The sequence below is a fragment of the Fusarium falciforme genome, chromosome 11 (assembly GCF_026873545.1).
Source record: "Fusarium falciforme chromosome 11, complete sequence".
NCBI lineage: Eukaryota > Fungi > Ascomycota > Sordariomycetes > Hypocreales > Nectriaceae > Fusarium > Fusarium falciforme.
The window spans coordinates 2,363,643-2,386,677 of NC_070554.1; the positions used below are offsets into that span (position 1 = coordinate 2,363,643).

The 23,035-nt window shown below is 23.4% G+C and overlaps 1 protein-coding gene across 1 annotated transcript; it reads right to left on the bottom strand.

The window, feature by feature from the left end:
* Nucleotides 1-6,566: 6,566 nt before the first annotated feature.
* NCS54_01368600 (Aflatoxin B1 aldehyde reductase member 3) lies at nt 6,567-7,674 on the bottom strand (the record flags this gene model as incomplete). The annotated part of the gene is made up of 3 exons (XM_053158864.1): nt 6,567-6,872; nt 6,929-7,555; nt 7,624-7,674. The coding sequence occupies 3 exons, from the start codon at nt 7,672-7,674 to the stop codon at nt 6,567-6,569; spliced, it is 984 nt and encodes a 327-aa protein (XP_053014839.1).
* Between the last annotated feature and the right edge of the window lie 15,361 nt (nt 7,675-23,035).

A 23,035-nucleotide genomic window follows, 5' to 3' on the forward strand; every position in this document is an offset into this window, starting at 1 on the left:
TTATAATAAAAAGTAAATTAATATATTTTTACTATAATTAATTAATAATATATTTTTAATAAGATAAGGTTTATTTAAACAAAATATAAAATATAGAAGTATATATAAACTATATATAATATTAAATCTTATATTAAAAGGTATAAAATAATAGCTTAATTATATATAAAATATTATTTCTCTTTTTAAGTTCCTTAAATTTACCTTTAGGTATACTATAAGATTAAATTACTTTTTAAGAATTATAAATATAAATATTAAAACTATATTAATTTTATAGTTATATATAATATTTATAAATAAATATAAAATATTATTATTAATCTTAAAGTAAGTTTTATTAATAATTAACTATTAAACTTATATAAAAAAATAAAAATATAATTAAAATTTATTAAAAATTAAATAATAAATTATATAAATAAATAAATAAATAATTAATTAATAAATTAGTTTTCTTAAAAGAATATAATTTATATTATAATTTAAAATATTAATATTAAATTATAAACTATAAACCTTAATTATAAGTATATTAAATCTTATAAAATTATATAAAATATCTTAAAATATAATTATATATTAAAATTATTATTTATCATTAAGTTTTATTTATTTCTTTATAGTTTTTTACCTAAGTTAATAAAAAATATTTTCTTAGTTAATATTCATAATAAACTTAAAATAAAAATTTATACATAAAATAAAAATATTATAAAAAATATTAGAGATAATAATTCTATAACCTTTAAGGATTTACCTTTTATAGAAAAATCTCTAATAAATAATAATAATAAAAAGCCTAGCCTTATATATAATAAGCCTAAAATATTAGTTAAAATTCCTAAAAAGCCAGCTAATTTCTATAAGGATTATAAAGAATACCCAGATATAATAGCCTTAGTAAATAAAGAAAATCCTATAGAGCCTAATAACTATAAAGAGGCTATAAGCTGAAATTAGCTTATAAGTGGCTTGATTCTATGAAAGCTAAAATAAAAGAATTAATTAGGCAAAAAACCTGGATTATAACTTTTCTTCCTAAAGAAAGAAAGCCTTTAAAAGGCCGTTGGGTTTATAAAATAAAAACTAATAATAATAATAATATAATTAAATATAAATCCCGCTATATAGTTCAGGGTTTTAACCAAATTTATAGTATAGATTATAATAAGACCTATGCTTCTATAGCTAGACCCGAGACTATAAGGCTTTTATTAATAATAGCTATAGCTAATAACTTGCTTATAATGCAATATAACGTAAAAAACGCTTTTATAAATGCTAATATAGATGAAGAAATCTATATAACTATTCCTATAGGCTTTAAAGACCTAATTTTAAAGGAATTTATAAGGGATTTTTATAAAAAATACCCTAATAAGGAATTTAATATAGAAAATATAGCTTTAAAGCTTAATAAAGCCTTATATGGCCTTAAATAAAGTCCTAGACTTTATGATTTATTACTCTTTAAATTATTTAATAACCTAGGCTTCTACCCTATACCTTTTGATACCGGGGTTTTTATAAATAATAAGCTAAAAATAGCTATTATATGCCATGTAGATGACCTAATCTTCTTAGGGCCCTTTAAAAAAGATATAAATAATATAGTTAAAAGTCTTTCTAAAGATATAGCTATCCAGGCTTTAGGGGAAATTAAAAACTTTTTAGGAATACATATAACTATAAATAGAGAGAATAAAGGCTTATATTTATCTCAGAATAAATATATATATAATAAAATAAGGGAATTTAATAAGGAAAATATAGGAACTTCTAAAGTACCTATATGAAATACAGAGAGGCTTTTAAAAGCTAATATAACCCCTTCTAAAGAAGATATATTATAATTCCAAAAAGAAATAAGTTCCTTATTATTTCTAGCTATAAAAACTAGGCCTAATATAGCTTTTGCGGTAAATATCTGCTCTAGATATTCTTCTAAACCTAATAAAAGTCACTATAATGCCTTAAAGCTAATTTAGAAATATTTAAATAATTATCCTAATTTAGGCTTACATTATAATTATAATATAGACTTAAATAGTCTAAATAGCGTTATAAGAGGCTATAGTAATGCTGATTGGGGTAGTAGCTTAGAAGATAGAAAATCTAATAGCAGCTATTATGTTTATTTATATAATAACCTTATAAGCTAGAAAATAAATAAATAAACCTGCATTGCTATTAGCAGCTACGAAGCAGAATATATAGCCCTAAGGGAGGCTACTAAAAAAGCTAAGTCTCTTAATTATATATATAAATATATAAATATAGAGCTTTCTTTAAGTTATAATAGGTCTATACCTCCTATTTTCACTAATAACTTAGCTGCTAAGCAATTAGCTAAAAATATAGGAAATTATACGCGTTCTAAGTATATAGATCTAGCTTATTATTTTACTAGAGATAAGCTAGAAAAAGGAAATATTAACATTTTCTTTATAAAAGGTAAGGATAATATAGCTGACTTTTTTACTAAAAGCCTAGAACCTAATAATTTCCTAAGACTAAGAGACTTCTTATTTTTAAAATAAATCCCTATATCTCTTATTATTATTATAAGAAGGTTTTTTAGCCTTAAAAGGCTTTTCCTTTAAAACCATAATTTTTCTTATATTTATATAAGTTTTTTTATTAAGATAATAGAAAGGGTTTTTATAAAATTTTCCCTTATATAATTTAAGAGTTATTTTTCTCTTAATTAACTTATTTATTAAAGATATATTAGTTATATCTAAGGGAGGCTGTAAAAGTCCTTATTATAAAGGTCTTTTATAAATATAATTCTAGAAAAATAAGCTTATAAGATATAAGCCTAGGACTCTACTACCCTACAGTATAGCTTATGCGCTATCTTATAGCGTGCTTACCTAAGCTTTATATTCTTAGATAAGCAAGATATTAAGGAGTTATAAGAATTCCCCTTTTAGGTCCTATTACCCTTTTAGGAAGGGTCACGTGACTTCGGACTTAGGGCTCTTATAGAGCCCGATAAAGCCGATAAAGCCATGCCTTTCTATAGGGTATTTCCTATCCGGTTTTAAATCTCTTAGTTTAAAACCTTTAAGGGTTTCAGCTTCTTCCAACTATAGCCCGGCTTTAAGCTATCCGTTTCTAGCAAAGCTAATAGGGTTTTAAAGCCCGGAATTAGAGCTATCCGACGGTATAACTCTTATCCGTATCGGGCTAATAGATTCCGATTAATTAGCTATATAAGCTATAAACCCTCTCTTAGAAATAGCTTTTTAGATCTTTAATAAATTTAACTAATAAGACTACCTATAAGAAGCTAGCCTTTTTCTTTATAACCTTATCTATTATTTTCCCCACTTTTATTACTTTATAATACCTTATCTAGCTAATTAGATTTTTATAATAACTAATTCCACTACTTATTCTCCTCCTATTTTAATTACCTACCCTATGTTATTTTCAGACTTTATAGCCTCTATTTTTCAGTCTTTTATAGTAAGCTAATTAGCTATTAAATAAGTAATTAATATAAATAAGTCTTATTATATTTATTAATATTAAGCTATTATTAAGATATATAACTTTATAATTATTATATTAATAACCCTAATAAGTATATTAAATACAATACCTATAGCCCCTTTTAGCTTAATACTTTAATTATTATAATTTATAATAATTATAATATATATAATAAATAAGTATTATAATTTTCCTTACATTTTTATAATATATTATAATAAAAATACTATATACTATTTAATTAATTAAAATTATTAATTATATTTTTCCTTAAATATTTTAATTATTACTTAATAAGTCTTTATATTATATTTTAATTTATTATAAATATTATAATATTAAATACCTAATTATATTAACTTTTTTAATTATTATTTCTTAATAATTTTATTATTCCTTAAATATTTATATTTATTTAATTAATTATTTATTATTCTTTTTTTATTATTATTATTCTTTTTTTTTTATACTTTAATTTTTTTTATTTTTTAATCCTAATTTAATATTTTATTTACCTCTTAAAGGTCTTTAATTTTAGCCCTTAATAATATAATCTTATATATATTTCCCTTTATTATTTTTATAAGAGGCTTTATAGCCTCTATAATTTACTCTAGGGAGTTATTATAATACCTTTTAATTTATTTTTTAAGGTATTTAGATTAAGATTTAGCCTTAAGTATAATCTTTAGGGTCCTTAAGACCTAAGAGGTAAAAAGTTTAATCTCTTTATTAATAAATATTAAAGTCTATAATTATATATTAAGCTTTAAGATTATAGCTTTTAGGTTATAAGAAATAAAGCTAGGTTTTTTAAAAGTCTTTATAATATTTTTTTTATTATAATAGCTTAATATATTATATAAAAAACTAAAAGAAATCTAATTTTTATAATATAAATTATAAAATATTTAATTAAATATCTTATTTTTTAAGTATAAGTTTTTTTTAAATAACTTAAAATACTTAATATTAAGGAATTCAAATACAAAAAATAAATTAATATATAAAATTAAATAATTATTTTTTTATAATATTTCTTAAAATTAATAAATTTATAATTTTTATAATTATTAAGAATTAAGAAATAATAAGAATTAATTAATTAATTAATTATATATTAATTAAAGTATTTAAATTACTTAAGATTTATTATATTATTAATCTAGTTATTTTAAGTTATTATAATAATTTAATTACCTAAGAGGTTATTTTCTTAATATTAATTAATAAGATAATATTAGCTTATATTAATAATAAATAGCTAAATTATTTACCTTTTTATATTAATTACTTAAATACTTATAATTTATTTTTAATTTTTAAGTTATATTAATTTTAGCTTTAATTACCTTTTTACGCTTATAATAATTATATTATTTATAATTATATTTATAAAAAAGCTAATCTTATTAAAATTATAAATATTACTTAATTAGATATTATATTTTATAATTATATTTACTATAAGCTAAAACTAATTATAAATAATAATTAGATTTTTATACTTAGCTCTTTAAGAATTATATTTATAAAAAAATATATTTTAAGCTCTAAGTATTACTTAATAAAAGTTAAAGCCTAATATATATTAATTAATAATATATTATAGTTAATAAGTAATTAATTTATTATATCTTTAATACTATATAATTAAAGGAGAATTCCTTGTAAATCTAGGTTAAAAATACAATATAGATCTCTTCCTCTAGGTCTAAGAGCTTATATAATTTAGGCATCTAATTAAGTCGGAATTAAATACCTTATTGCCGGCGCTATTGCTTTATATAACTAATATTATATATCTCTATAGCGCGTTAGAGCTTTAATTTTAGGTTATTTTAAAGGGCCTAGAGGGCAAGAAGGATTCTAGCCTTATTATTAGACTAAGATATACTAGGTGGTTAAGAAGTAATTAATTAAATAGAAATAATATAGGGTAAGGGATTTTTATTATATTTGCTTATTTATTATATAAGCTATATATATATATTATACATATATATAAATAATTAATTAATACTACTAACTTATAATATATATTATAAGCTATTATAAAGTATATAAAATATATTTATTATAATTTTCTTATATATAAGCTAGTTTAATTATTAATATTACTTAATTATACTTAATACCTTAAGTATATTACTAGATATAAGTATATCCTATTACTTAGACTATGCCTAGTACTTCTTACTAATATAAACCTAGCGATACTAGTTTATCCCTAGTAAATAATATAATTATTATAAATAATTTCTTCTCCTAGCTTATAATATACTAAGTAAGCAATTAGATACTAAATTTATATATAATTATACTTAAAGAATTTCTTATTTAGATAATATTAAATAATTTATAGATTTTTATTTAAGTATTTTTTTTAATAAAGAATAAAAACTTATAGCTAGTTCCTTAAGTAGCTATCTTTTATTAGCGCTCTATTAACGCAATAGGAGGATAATAGGATTAATTATACGCATATATAACTATTTGCCTATTTCTTTTCCCTTTCGTAGACTTCCTAGTAGTAAAGGCATAGCCCCTTATAGCCGCCTCTATATTAATAGACCTAAAAATGGCATCTCATAACTTATAGCTCCGTTCTGTGACGAACCGTCACAGCTGCGGGCACCTTAACCGCTGCGCCACGGGGCAAAAGATTGGGCCATCGTCGCTATTGTAGCAATCATAGAAGGTGCAACAACTACCTATAGGGCTTACAGCGCTGTTACGGGCAAGCCGTAACACGTTCTAAAGGGAGATAATCTTTGGCAAAACTCGAGTTCTTTACACGCGATGCTGGAAATATCTAAATTATAGCATAGAAGGATGACCGAAGAAGGAAGAATATAACTGCGTCGTGGCGCACGCCGCCAGGTTGGTGGTTAAGAATCGCTATCGCAACCGTGCTTAGTCATTTTCGTAGTACCCGCGAAATTTTACATTCGCGGGTACCCCGAGCCTATGGGCTCCCAAATTAGAGGAGCCCATCCTCATCGCTAAAACTGGTTCCTACTTTCTGATTGAGCAATACCGTCCCTTCATAGTGGACTACTCTACATATGATACGAAACCTTGTCGCCAATCTCCATATACACGGCTTCCAAAGCGGCCACTACATCCTCAGGCAGCGGACCCTGGTCAATCATATCCATATTCGATTCCAACTGCTCCACGCTGGAGGCGCCGATGATAATGGAGTCACCGTATGCTTTGTCAAGGACGCTGTGATAGGCCGCCCACCGAAGTGCTGCGGCGTGGCCGCCAATTCCATGCTTAGATGCGACTGCGAGCGCCTTATCCGTAGCAGCCATGATAGACGGCTTTAAGTAGAACTGGGAATATAAGCGGCCGATGAAATGCTTCATCTTATTAGTCTGAAAGACGATTTTGCAAAGACGGAGATAGTTATACGGACAGATTGATCATATCGTCCACCCACTTTGATATCCTTGTGGTTGCCAGCGAAGAATCCGGCCGCAGCAGGGCTGTATGCATAGAAAGCAATCCCATACTTGCGCAAGATTGGGAAGAGCTCCTTTTCTCCGCCTCTAACGATGGGGTTATACTGGCCTTGGTAGACGCTGGGCTTAACAAGGCCATGCTCCTCACATATGTCTATAAATCTTTGGACTTCCTCGGCCGTATAGTTGGAGAGGCCCCAATGCTTTATCTTTCCCGCCCGCTGAGCCTGATCCATGGCTTCGCAAGTCTCTTGGAATGGAGTGGTACGATCCGGTATATGCAGATACTCAATGTTGATCTGTTTGACTTTCAACGTCTCGAGTGACATTTCGATTTCCTTCAAGATTTTTTCTCTTGAATGACATCCTGGCTCTCGTGAATTGACTTTAGTATCAACTATAAACCTGTCCCCTCCGGCAACAGCTGCGATCCTAGGCTCGGAGCTATAGGGCGCATGGGGGGAGTACATGCGTGCAGTGTCGAGTTGATGGTAACCACGGGCTGCAAAGGCGTTGAGAAAAGCATTCACCTCGTAAGGGCTGTCGAAACGTGCCATAGAGTCGACTGAAGTGTCTCCAATCTGCCCAGATTAGAGGTTAGACTTCCATCACACATGAATTGATTCTTAGGTACTTGGGGGAGACTTGCGTTTCCCGCTCCCAAAATGAGGTTGATGGGTGATTTCCCGGTGGGCGCCATGGTAGCTTTTGACAAAAAAGCCGAGGAAAAAAAAAAAAAGAAAGACCGGCTGATAAAAGAAACACAAGTAACAGTATTGGAATATTCTTATTCAATTGTTAGGGATACTGTTTTAAGTTTCTGTCGTCTAGCTATCTATGTTAACGTGACTTTTACCCTCTCTTACTAGCAAGTGCTCTTACCTTATTGTGCAAGCTCACGGTCCTGCTAAGCGGGGTATTTAATATCGACTTCTGTAATAGATTATGTAGAATAAAGGGCTCAGAGATAATAGTGGGACTTGGCTTATACCTCCGGGTGTGTGGGCAGTTAGGTTAAAAGAGCATAGGGTGCCTGAGCAATTTATACTATATCACCTGAGGCATCTATACTATAGCTTTAAGTTCGGCTTAAAACAAAATCACCTGAGAATTACAAGTGTTAAATTATCGATAGTGGGGATCTAGTTTAGGTTTAAATTTGTGTCTTATGACCGGCTGACTTTTATGGGCAGATGCTGCGTTGGTTACGTGGCCTCTGAAGTTTATTCCTGCTGGGTGGCTAGGTCACGTCATATTTCTCTCGCCCTTGGCTTGGATGGCAGGCAATCTGGCGGTCAGTGTGTCAGAAGTGGGTATAGATTAAATTATCACTGGTACCTACTATAAGGTGCCTTACACTGCTCTCCAGGGAACATGGTCTCGTCTGAGATGGGTTGACGCCGTATTGGGCTGTTGTAGTTGAGAACCATAGCCCAGATGCTGCAAAGTAGAGCTGATCTGGACTTGGACGCGGCGTGCCCCGGGCTGAGGCTAGCATAGCGCATTCTTGAAGTGGCATCTGGAGGAAGTGCAGCCGACTTCTTGTGAACAAGCAGTCCCGAAATTCCGGGTAAATCGGCGATTCAAATAGTATGGAGAGACGGCTGCAAGGACGAGGGTGTATGGCTTGAGCCTCAGAATGGTTAAAACAAAATCCTCTCTCGATGGTTAAGCGATGCTAGAACCCTCAGAAACCGCTAGCCACCACCCCCAACCCATACCAAAGACTGTGGTTCCCACTCTGGCGTCATATCATGTCGGAATGCGGTACCGAAACGGCAATCGCTCTTCTCTTAGCCCGCCCTTTGGGCCACTGACTGGCCGTCATCCAATGAATCAACTGGAAACACAATCACGCGCTGCGCGATGTGAACTGAATTATCGTCCTGCGACCAGGCCATTCGCTGCTCCGCGATTTGTCATTGCATGGCTAATTTTCCCAGCTGAAGAATCTCCTTGCTTGCGCGGGGACTAGCAACGCATAGCAGACAGGGGTCTAATCTAATAAAAAAAAAGAAAAATAAGAAATACTTCTTTTCCTATCTAATTTCTATAGTAATACTTATTAAAATAATATAATAAGTTATATAATAAAATATCACAAAGCTTATAGCTATACCTTGATTATAGGACCTTTTTTTTTATTCATATTTTTATTAATTAAGGCTAAGATATATTCTTTTATTTATACTCTTATAATATTATAGTAATAGCCTAAGTAAGTACAATACTAGCTACTCTCTATATAACCTTTATAAATAAGCTTATAGCTTAGGTTATTAAGGTCCTTATTACTAGTTTTAATTAGCTTCCTTCCTAGATGAAATAAATAATAAGCTATAATAAGGGCATATATAATATAAGCTCCCTATGCTACTTATAGCTTATATCTCTTTTAACTTAGTAAGTTAAAAGAAATAAGTACTAAGCTATTTTAAGCTATTAAGTAATTTCTTATATATAATAAAAGGTTAAAGGTAATTGCTTTTAATTATTATTATTTTTTATTATAGTTATAATATAAAAAAAAAGCTTTAAGCTTTTTTCCTGAGGATAATTTTTATTTTAATTAATTAATTAATTACTTTTTAGTTTTTTATTTAATATTTAATTTATAAGAAAATATAAAATTGTTTTTTTAAAAATTAAAAAAGGAAAAAATTATATATTAAGCTATAATTAATATATTTTATTTTTTTAATTAATTTAATACCCTTATATATAATATTTAATATATATATTTTTATAATAACTAATAGATATAACTAAAACCTAATTTAATTAACTAAATAAAGAAATATATTTTAATATTAATATACTTAATAAATAAGTAAGCTAGATAAGTAAGTAAGCTAAAAATCCCTTAACTTATATTATCTCTATTTAATTAATTAATTCTTAACTAACTAGTATATTATAGTCTAATTATAAAGCTAGAATATTCCTTGCCTTTTAGGCGCTTTAAAATAACCTAAACCTATATATCTAACGCGTTATAGAGATATATATAATTAATTATTATACTCTAGGTCGCTGGCAAAAGGGCATCTAATCTTAGCGTAATATTATCTAGAAATTATATTAGCTATTTAATCTAGAAAAAGAGACCCTTATTTTATTCTTAACCTAGATTTATAAGGATTTCTCCCTTAGTTATATAATATAAAAGAAATAACTAATTAATTACTTATTAACTATAATATATTACTAGTAAATATATATTAAGCTTTAAACTTTATTAAGTAATCTTAAAAGCTTAAAATATATTTCTTTTATAAATATAATTACTAGAGAGCTAAGTATAAAGATTTAATTAGTATTTATAATTAATTTTAGTTTATAGTAAATATAATTATAAAATATAATATCTAATTAAATGATATCTATAATTTTAATAAAATTAGCTTTCTTATAGGTATAATTATAAATAATATAGTTATTATAAGCTTAAAAAGGTATTTAAAGCTAAAATTAATATAACTTAAAAACTAAAAATAAATTATACTTATTTAAGTAATTAATATAAAAGGCTAAGTAATTTAGCTATATATTATTAATATAAGCTAATATTACTTTATTAATTAATATTAAGATAATAACCTCTTAAGTAATTAAGCTATTATAATAACCTAAAATAACTAAATTAATAATAAGATTAGTCTTAAGTAGCTTAAATATTTTAATTAATATATAATTAATTAATTAATTAGTTTTTATTATTTTTTAATTTTTAATAATTATAAAAATTATTATCTTATTAAATTTAAGAAATATTATAAAAAAAATTATTTAATTTTATATATTACTTTATTTCTTTTATTTATTTTAGCCCCTTAATATTTAATATTTTAATATATTAAAATAAGCTTATAATTAAAAAATAAAATAATTAAGTAAATATTTTATAATTTATATCTTAAAAACTAAGTTTTTTTAGCCTTTTATATAATATATAAGGCTATTATAATAAAAAGAATTATTAAAAGAGCTTTTAAAAGAATTTATGTAATTTCCTTTAATTTAAAAATAATAATCTTAAAGTTTAATATATAGTTATAGACTTTAATACTTATTAAGGAGGTAATTAACCCTTTTACCTCTTAGGTCTTAAGGACCCTAAAGACTATATTTAAGGCTAAATCTTAATCTAAATACCTTAAAAGATAAATTAAAAAGTATTAAAATAACTCCTTAGAGTTAATCTTTAAAGCTCTATAATCTCTTAAAAAAAATAATAGCTATTATATATAAGGTTATTTTATTAATAATTAAAATAAAAAACCTTTAAGAAATAAATAAAATAATAAATTAATATTAAAAAATAAAAAAAATAAATTTATAATAAAAAAAATAATAATAATAAAAAAATATATATAATTAATTAAATAGATATTAATATATAAATAATAATAAAATTATTAAAGATTAATAATTAAGAAAGATTAATATAACTAAGTATTTAATATTATAATATTTATAATAAGCCTAGGTATAATATAAGGACCTATTAAGTAATAAGTAAAATATCTAAGGAAAAATATAATAAATAGTTTTAATTAATTAAATAATTTATAATATTTGTATTATAATTTCTAATAAGAAAATTAGGATTTTTAGCTTATGTATTTATTTAGCTTATTTATTTGTTAAGTATATTATAAATTATTAATATACTTAATAAGTAAGTATTTTAGATAAATAAGTATTTTAAAATACCTTATAATAAGATTTCTACTTAATTAAAATTTTCTTTAAAAGATTTTAAAATATTTAAATTAGATCTTATTAAGCTAGAATTTAGTATCTTATATTTATTTAGGCTAAGGTATATAAAAGTTTTATTAAAGATTATTTAAAAAATCCCTTATAAGGTAGTTTAGAAAAAGGTATATTTATACTATATATATTATTATTTCTTTATAAAGGGAATTTTTTAAAAATTGAAAAAAATTACATTTAGATTAAGTAAAGAGTTATATTTATAAAAATACTTATTTTTAAGTTTTTAGTTATTTTATAGTAGTTTTTAGAAACTTAAGGTTTATAGTTTTTAGGTATATAGTATAGCTAGGATGCTTACTTATCTATAATACTTACTTATTAAGTATATTAAATTATAAATATAATTATTATTATTAGATAAAAAATATAAAAATATTAAGAGTTATTTTATAAAAATAAAGTTTAGTAATTAAAAAGACATTAAAAATTTAGTTAGTTATAAAGGAAGCTAATTATAAATAAATCTTATTATCTCTTAACCCTAGATTATATAAAATTATTAAACTAAATTTCCCTTTAAGGATTAAGATTAAAATAAACCTTTTATATATTTTATATAAGGTAAATATAAAGAGGTAAAGGGATTTATTTAGTATAAATAAGGAAAAAAGAGATAGTATTAACTTATAGCTTATATATATAATATAATTTTTTAATAAAATTAGTAATCTAGTTTTATTTAAGCTATTAAAGTTAATCTTAATTAAATACTAATAAAAGGCCTTAAGTATTGAAATGTTTATTTTAATAATTATAAGAAATAAAACTTTTATTATTATTATTATAATTTTTATAATATTTAAAATAGCTTTAATTATTAATTTATTTTTATTTTTAAAAATATAAGTTTAAATATAAAAGATTTAAATACCTAGGGACTTTTTAATAAAATATATATTATAATAATTATTATTATAATACTTATAACAATAGCTTAAAATAATAAAGATATTAAGCCTAATTAAATATGTAATATTAGCTAAAATATAAAAATACGAAATAATAAAGTAATTAAAATAATAATAAAGTTATTAAGTTTTTATAATAACTATTAATTAACATCGGGCACCCCACAACCAACCACCCCCCATAACCGACCACCTATTTCCATAATAACACTAAGGTTATGCAATCGCGATAATTAATTAATAACTAATAATAGAAAGTCGTATTAATCTGATTTTTGGATTAGTGAAGGTTTAGATAGAATATATGCTCTAGATTACTTTGTTTTATCTTAGAAACCCTTATAGCGGTCCTACGCGGCTATATGATCTTAAGTATCGCCTTATAAGCTTTCTTAATCGCAGGAACCTTTATAAACTTAGCGTTGCCATTAAAGACTACTTTTTTCCTCTTCTTTAGTCTTAATTCCTTATTCTAATGCTTTAATATTAATATTTCCTTTGCTTATTGCTCTAAGGTAACGCTATTATCCTTATATCGATGCCCTATCTTCCTCATCAGCAGCGATATAACCGGAGGGACCTTATACGTTAAGGAGATCACATTAAGTGCCCGTTTTACCTAAACCATTAAGCGAGGGGTCCTTAGAGGATATTCAGAAGGACTTTCTGCAGGCGGAGAAGGCGTTCTAGGCCTCTTAGGTGTCTCTATAACTATCGGGTTCATTAGGGCCCGGGCCACGCTGACTAGGTATAATCCTAATGCCTTCTAGCCTACTATGATGTTATCTTTGGTAATTACTTTGATCTAGGCCTTATGATAGTTAACGAGGAAGGTTATCTTGCTAATTAGCATGGAGTCTGCGATAGACGAAAGGTTAGAAAGATATTAATAGTATGCGTTCTTTAGAGGGCTAAAGACGGTAACGTTAAGGGGCTAGAGGATATAAGAAGAGTAAGGGATAAGAAATAGAATATAGATATTATTGTTATAGCACTTAAAGAGGAAGTCCTTAGTTATATAACTACTGTGACTATTAAGAATAAGGAGTCATAGTTCCCGGGGGTCCTTAGGCGCTATCTCTAGGATAAATATATTATATAGCTATTAGAGCGCGATCTAGTTATTTATTTATCCTTTCTTAGAGTATATAAAGTTCTAATCTTTAAGGAAGTTAATATTATAAGGGAACTATTATTATTAGACTAATCTGCCTTTAAAGATCACTAGGGGCTTTAAGACTCTCCCCGTCGCTAAGATATACTCGAGAATTAAAATCTAATACCTTAAACTAGGCTATTTTAAAAGTACTAATTTCTTCTCTACTTAACCGAGGACTAGACCATTAAGTCTAATCCCTTCTATTATATTAACTTCGTCCATATTATAATAATACTTCTGCTTAATCTTCTAGATAGGCAGTATTATTAAAAGCATAAAGAAGGCCTTAATAAGTTTAGTAAAAGCGCTATAATACTAGTTAGAGTTAATCTTCTTGCCTTTAAGTATCTTTACGTCTAAAAAATGCATTAAAAAACCCTTAAGCTAGTTCTTTCTAATACTATCTTAGAAGCTATTATGTATAGCTACCTTGCTAGTGAAGTCTCTAACTTATAAGTAAGAAATAGGGTAGCCTAGGTCGTGCTAGATAAGAATCTAGTCTCGTAGCTTCCTTTCTTGCCGTGGCATAAGCTTTTACTAGGCCTTATTATGCTCTTTTCGCGGGTTACTACTATGAATCTGTCCCTTAAGGGTGGAACGCGGTATCTTATATGCGTCGGCGGCCTTATTGATTAAAATGCCGTCTACGTATATCTATAATGCATCTTGCATATTCTATTTGGTCTATTTAGGTATGGCGAAAATGATATAGAAGTCGGTTTAGCGATAGCTTTAATATTAGTTGAGAAATCGCGGTCTGAAGATGTGGCCTAGTAGTATTGCAAGGTGGAAAATAGGTGGTCGGTTATGGGGGGTGGTCGGTTGTGGGGTGCCCGACGTTAGTAAATAAATTAAGTTTATATTTATTTTATTTAATTTCTTTTTTAAAAAAAATATAATTAAGTATTTTTAAATCTTTAATTAGAAAATAAAGCTTATAAATAGTATAAAAAGTAAAAAAAAAAATAATTTTTAAGTTATATTAAAATTTAGAAATTAAAAAAAAAAATTAATAAGTTATAAATAGATTTACTTAATAGGCTACTTAGAAGAATTGAAAAAAGTCTTGTATAAATAAAAATATAATTAATAAGAAATAATTAAAGAAAAATTAAAAATACTTAATAAGACTTAATTATAAGTTAATTTATATATTATTATATAGTAATTAAATTAATATTTATATTTCTTTAAGTAGATTTATAATAATTATATAGCTTTTAAGAATTAATTTTATATTTTTTTATAATATATTTTTTAAAGAGATTATTAAAGGTATTTATATAAGAAAATATATATAATTAATAAGTAATATATAAGTAATATACATATATTATGCTTTTAAATAAAAATTATTATAAAAATATAATAAATTAATTAATTGATTAAAACTATTTATTATATTCTTACTTAGATATTTTAATTATTACCTAATATATTTTTATATTATACCTAGGCTTATTATATACTTTATATTATTTAACTCTTAATCTAATTAATCTTTTTTAATTATTATTTCTTAATAATTTCGCTATTATTTATATATTAATAATTCTTTAATTAATTAAATTTTTTTTATTAATCCCTTTTCTTTTATAATTAAGTCTTTTTTTATTTTTTATTATTAGCTTAATACTTTATTTATTTATTAAAGGGTTTAAATCTTAGCTCTTAATAAGGTATTCTTATATATTATTATTATAATTCTCTTAATAATTAACTTAAGAGTTCTTAGAATTAACTCTAAGGAGCTATTTTAATACCTTTTTATATATTTATTAAGGTATTTAGACTAAGATTAAGCCTTAAGAATAATCTTTAATGTCTTTAAGACCTAAAGGGTATAAAAGCTAATTACCTCCTTAGTAAGTATGAATATTTATAGCTATATATTAAGGTTAAAGATTATATTTTTTAAGTTAAGAGAAGTAAGATTTATTATTTTAAAGATAAATTTAATTTTTCTTTTTATTATAATAATTTAATATATAATATAAAAAGCTAAGAAAAACTGAATTTTTAAAATATAGATTATAAGATATTTAATTAGATATTTTATTAGATATTTAATTATATAATAATTATATATTTCCTAAGGGATAAACTAGTTATGCTAGGCTTATATTAGTAGAGAATACTAGGCATAGTCTAAGTAATAAAGGGTATAAGTTATGTCTAGTAATATACTTAAGGTATTAAGTATAACTAAGTTATATTAATAGCTAAGGTAGCTAGTATATAAAAAAGTATAATAAATATATTTTATATACTTATAGTAGATCTTTAGACTAATATTCTCTAGGCTTAGTTTAAGATAAGACTAATATTTTTAATATTTAGTCCTAAGACTAATATAAGTAATATTTAGTCCTTTTAGTCCTTACTTAATTAAAGTATTGTTATTATATTTCCCCGCCTAGTTTATATTATAGTTATAATATAAGGTCCCCCTTTTATTAATTTTATCCTTAAGATTAATTTTAATAGCTGAATATTATTAATAAGTAACTCTAACTTATAAAAATCTCCTTTTATTAATATAATATTAAGCTAAATTTCTAAGTATACTTTTTTATAAAAACTTTCTAAAATATAAAATCTTTTTATTTATATTAAAGCTTTTAATTTTAAAATTATATCTTATATTAATTATTTTTACTAAGGCTTATCCTAAAAGGTAATTTCTAATTATTTTAATTATTATTCTAATTATATTAATATAAAGGTTATATGCAATAAGGCTAATATAGCTTCTTTTTATAAGTATATATTAATACTTTTTTGCGGCTATTAGTTAATCTTTTATAATTATAAAAAATATCTAAGAGCATAAATGCCTAGAAGATAAGGAGGCTAAGGTAAAGATTACCTTAGAGGAGGTAATAGCTAAGCTTATTTATATCTAGAAATAAAAGAGATTACTTAAAGCATATAATAATAAGGCTTTTAAGTATAGCTTATATACCTTAGAGGAGTTAAATAAGCTCTATAAGGAGTTATTTATTATTATAGAGGTATATTCTTTTAGGGCTATTAATTTAATTAATTAAAATATTATTAGCCTTAATAAGCCTATACTTAGCGTTATTAGTAGAAGTTTTTTAAAAGGTATTATATATTAGTAAGGTATTTTAGGGGTTTTTATATATTTTCTAAGTTAAAGTAGTCTTTTTATTTAATAAAATATATTATTTTATTATTTATTTTATTTATATTAAGGATAATTTTTATAATATATTTTTTTAGTCTATTAACTTTTATTTCTAATTTATTACTAATTTTAACTTAAATAATATTTTATATTAATTTAAGTAATAAGATATAAAAAATTAAATAAAGCTTAACTTTAAGTAATAAGTCTAATTTATAATTATATTTTAAGATTTTTTATTTAATTTTATAAGGCCTAATATATTTATAGTTAAGTTTTTTATTTTATTATTTTAATATTTTTTATTATAAGGTAAATTATATCTCCCTCTAAGAAGATTAATCCCTTAATTCTTTTTTATTTATATAATTTATTATCTTATTTCTAATAAACTTAAGTTGTATTTATATCTCTTTATATAAATTCTTTAATTAATTATTAATCAGAATTACTTTAGGGTTAATAATAATATCTTATATTTAATAATATATATCTAATATAAATCTAAAGTTAGCATAGGTTAATATAATCTTTATGCTTTTATTTATAGCTATATTATAAGCTAGCTATATAGCTAATAGCTTTTTAACCTAATTAGTTTATTTATAATTAATATAGTATTAAAAGTATTATTTTAGTATTTAATTTATATATTTAATTTAATTATTTATCTCCTTATAATATATTATAAAAAATTTATAATTAATTTCTAAGTATCCTATAAGGCTTTATTAGAATTTTAAAATAAATAATAGTCCTTAATTTATAATAATTTTAAGTAATATATTATATATCTTAGTAATATAAAAATAAAAAAAATAAATAAATTCTTTTATTATTATTAATTCTTTATAAGATATAAAATAAGAAAATTTTATAAGTTTATATATAATAATAAGAATATTATTATAAAAGTTTTTAATAGCTAATTCTTCTAATAGGGATAGTTTAGTAATAAAATCTATAGTAATAGAGTCTTATAGTTATTATATAATTAGGAGTAATTATAGTTTTCTATAAGGTTTATAGTATTATGCCTTAGTTTTTATATAAAGGTTATATTATTTAATAATTATTAAGATAGTTTTTTTTATATTAGGGAAAATACATATTATTTTAATTTATTCTAGGGTTTTATTTATTCCTAAATATTTATATAATAGGTAATTATATATTTTATATATTAATTTATAATATAATTTATCTAAGACTTATTATTTATTAATTTTCTTATTATCTAGGAGTTATTTATTATATTACTAGATCTATTCTAAGAGTAAACTACTTTATTTTATTATATAGGTAGCTATATTAATTTAATAAGCTATCCCTATAATTCTATCCTTTTTATAGATTAATAGTTTCCCTTATTTTTAAATATATCTATAAATAGTATAATCTTAGGTTTACTTATGGTATTTCTCTAAGAAGTCTCTTTAGAAGTATTTATTAATATATCCTATTAGTTATTTTAAGTATTTATAATTTATATTATAAAATTATTTAATAATTTATTCCTTATATTTTTTTTCTAAGAGATAGGTTTATTCTTAGCTTACTTATATAGCTATTTTATAATATTTCTTATATTAAAATATCCTTTTTTATACCTTATATAAGAATTTATAGTTATTATAATATTATTATATAGCTTAGGTTATTTTTTCTAGGTTTTTATAATATATAACTTAGTAATAATAATAATTAAAAATAATTTAAAATACTTTATTAAGAATAAAAAATTTCCCTTTATAGGTTTATAATTTATCTTCCCTTTATTAATATCCTTATATATAGTTAATAAAGTCTATAACTTATTATGTATATTTTTTAATAAATATAAGGTATTCTAATAAGAGTATTAACTTTTATATTTACTTAATAAGCTTTTATTTAAGGTATTCCTTTAGGGTAAAATATAATACTAATTTTTTATTTTTTATTTTTCTAATATCTAAGTTAGGTTATTAACTAATAATATTAGCTTATTTATTTTTTATTTCTTTAATATAAATAATAATATAGTTAAATTCTAAAAGGTATTTAGTATATTATAATTATTATTTACTAAGTTTTTATATTTTTATATAATAAGTAATATTTTTATAACTTATATATACCTTAATCTAATATTTATTTCTAAGGAAATAATTATCACAACCTGATAAAGCACTTATTACGTGGCTAATATAGGACCTATAGTTATCTACCAATTAAGATATAATTACCTTTAGGAGGTAAGCAATCACAGTAATCACTTTATAGTTACCTATGATCACCTATACGATCACTTTAATTAACCTCTTAGGAATAAGTGATTAGGGTAAACCCCCTAAGTATATAAAATATACTTATTATACTTTCTTATATAATAATTACCTTAGCTATTAATATAACTTAGTTATATTTAATCCCTTTAAGCATATTATTAGACGTAACTTATACCCCTTCTTACTTAGAATATGCCTAATACTCTCTACTAATATAAACCTAGCACGACTAGTTTATCCCTTAGGAAACATATAATTATTATATATTAATAGCTCTTATTTAATAATACACTATATACTCTAAGTAATACTATTACTATAGCACCTAATATTAGATTACCCTCTACCTCTCATAGTAAGCTACCTATTACCCCCTAATAAGAATAGCCCGCGATTAAGCCAAAAGAACCTAATATCCTAATAGATATAAATAATAATAATAAAAAATATATTATCCTAGCCTTATATAAAGATAAGGTCTATAAACTTAGAAATAAATATAATTACTTAACTACTTAGTATAATAACCTCTTAGATAATATATAAAATAATACTAAGATTACTTAGGAATAACTTATAAGTATAAAAGTATTTATAAATAATATATAAAAATGTTTCTACTAAGCTATAAAATAGTAATAGTAATAATACTAATAAACCATTAGTAAATAATAAAACTAAATTAACTAACTTACTATACTCTAAGTATAGCAAAATAATCTAGCATAATAATAGGTCTATAACCTCGGTAACCTAATATTTAAGCATAACGCTACTAGTATAACCTATAAAGATATTAGCGAAATTATTAAGCCTAAGGACCTAGAGCCATTTAATAGATAAGCTAGCTATATTAGGATATTCCTTATATCCCTTAGGGCATATTAATAATACTTCTTTACCTAAATAGCTAATACTAAAAGTAAGGTCTTATATATTAATAAATATCTTATAAGTAATATATTTACTTAGTTTAAGCCTAAGCTATATAATTTTCTTAAAAATAAGCCTACTAAGGAAACCTAACTCTTTTTTATTAAATATAAAAATTTTAAAAATATAATTAAATAAAACTTTAAAACTATTAATAAAAAATAATAAGCTATATAGAAACTTAAGAACCTATAATAAATAAAGGCTACCTTAACCTATATAGCTAAGTTTATATAAATTACTTTATTCCTTAACTAGGGAATAAATGCCCTCTAAATTATATTTTATAAAAGACTTAAAAATAAGGTTAAAAATAAATTCTATAAAGTAAAAAAACCTAATAACCTCTAGGACTATATTAATATAACTATTAAAATTAATAACTAATAGTTTAAATAATATATAGAGAAATCTAATAAAGAATAAATCTAAGATAATAAGAATAATATTAATTAGTCTTAGAAAAGGAAATAAACTAAAAGTAATATATCTTATAAAACCTATATAAGACCTATAGAACTTAAAGTAGCCTAAAAAGATAATAAGAATATTAAATATTACTATTACTATAAGAAGGGCTATAAGGCTAATAAATATTAAAAGAAATAATAAGATATTAAAGAAAGATAATACTAACTAAAGCCATAATAGAACCTCCCTAAAGGTAAGAAATACTTAAATATAACTAACTAGGATAATAACCCCTAGATAACTATCTATACTACTAAGATACTAGGAATAATACAGAAGGGATATAATAAAATAAGACTTTAACCTAGAGAAGTTACTATGCCCTACTAAGCCGCCTACCTAATAGAGAAATAAGCCACTAATGACTATATAATTAATAATATTATAAAGAAGTAACTCTATAAACTAATTAAGCCCCTAAAGGTCTACTAGTTATACCTTATTAACCTAGATATATAAAACCCTTTACTAAAACTAAATAATAAAAGGGAAAGCCTTATTAATAAATAACAAATAATCGCCGCTACTTAGCTAAATAGATATTATAAACCTATTAATCATAGCTAATACTCCGCGGGAGCATAGGCATAATAGAAATAAGATACTATATAAACCCGCTAATAATAATATAACTAGCATATAGCTCTCTAGGAAGATAGCTATAAGATATTAATCCGCGAAGGGACTAGTAAATACTACTAGCTTAGTATAGCTACCTAATATATCTAACTAGCTAAAAAATAATAAAATATAAATAATATAAAGGATATCTATATATAAGCATACTATAAGGAAATAGCTATAAACCTAAGATAGCTTAAACCCTATTATAACCCACGGGATAACCTATATATAATACCTATATACCTATAATATAAAGAAGTCTCTTAGGTATTATATAAGAACTACTATTATAATATATATATCGCAAATAAATAATAAAATAACTATTTCTTAGTCTAATTATCCTAAGCTAATATTAAGCCTTACTTAGCTTATAAAACCTTCTAATATAAAGTAAAAGAATAATATAAAGGACTTAGTATTACTATACTATAGTTCTATCCCACTAAAGAGAGAGCTATTAGCTTAAAATAATAAATTACTATCGCGATATAGTAAGCTATAATAAAGTAAAAGGAAGTACCTAATAAAAGCTACCTTAATATAAAAGCTATATTATACTATAGAGAAATATACTTATAATATAGATAATAAGTCTTAGCTACCTATAAATAAATAAAATATATAGCAAAGAAAGGATTTAACTTCTTAATATACTAAGGAAATATTATTAATAAGAAATAATATAAAAGCATTTAACTATACCTTAGAAAAGACTATAAACCCATAGATAAGGTCCTATAAGAATATACTAACTATACCTAATATAAAAACCTTAATAAGGTTTACTTAGAAACCTAATAATTAGACTATACTGATAATAATAATAAGGCCATAAAATAAAGCTACTAAGAATAGATTAATAATTAGGCAAATAATTATAACTATAAAGCCTATATAGATAATAAATATAAATTTAACTACTATAGCTATATAATATTAAAAAACTAAATACCCTATCTAGCATAGGGCAATAAATAGATAAATATAAGAAAAACTTACCCTAGAAGGCCCTTTATTTTATAAATAAAGCATATAAATAAAGATACCTAGAACTAAAAGTATAAGTTAAGGGAGAATAATTAAATACTTTAATAAATAATAGAGCTAAGTAGAATTACTTTAACTTAATAATAGCAAATAGGCTTAAGTTATTATAAAGGTATAAATAAATACCTTACTTAGTTATTAATCTAAAAAGAACCCCTTTTAATTATAATAATAGTATTATTAATAATAAGATTAATTACCTTAAAGTTTTTATTAAAAAAAGAATTAAGAAATATTATTTAATATTATATTAAATAAATAATATAATCTTATACTTAGGTACCTATAGTTATAATAATTTAACCTATATTTTAATTAAAAAACTAGCTAGGTATTCTCTTTTAATAATAAAATACCCTCTATAATAAATAATAACTTAGAAAATAATATAAGATTTTAAACTTCTACTAAAGACGCTAGGGAAGTTAAGAAGAGGCAAATATAAGATACCTCTTTACCTAAAAGAACATAATATAAATACCATAATAAATAGAAATAATAAAAGTAGCAAATAATTATACGCATTATATAGTAGTTTTATAGGCTAGAGGAAGACCTTAAGTATATTAAGAAGATATTAGAAGAAAAATAACTTAAGAATATTCTATTATAATACTATATCTATAAAAAACTCTTTACAAAGGAACTTAAAATAAGTCTACCTAAATATATATACTATAACCTAGAAATTAAGTTTATTAATAAGAAGTAAC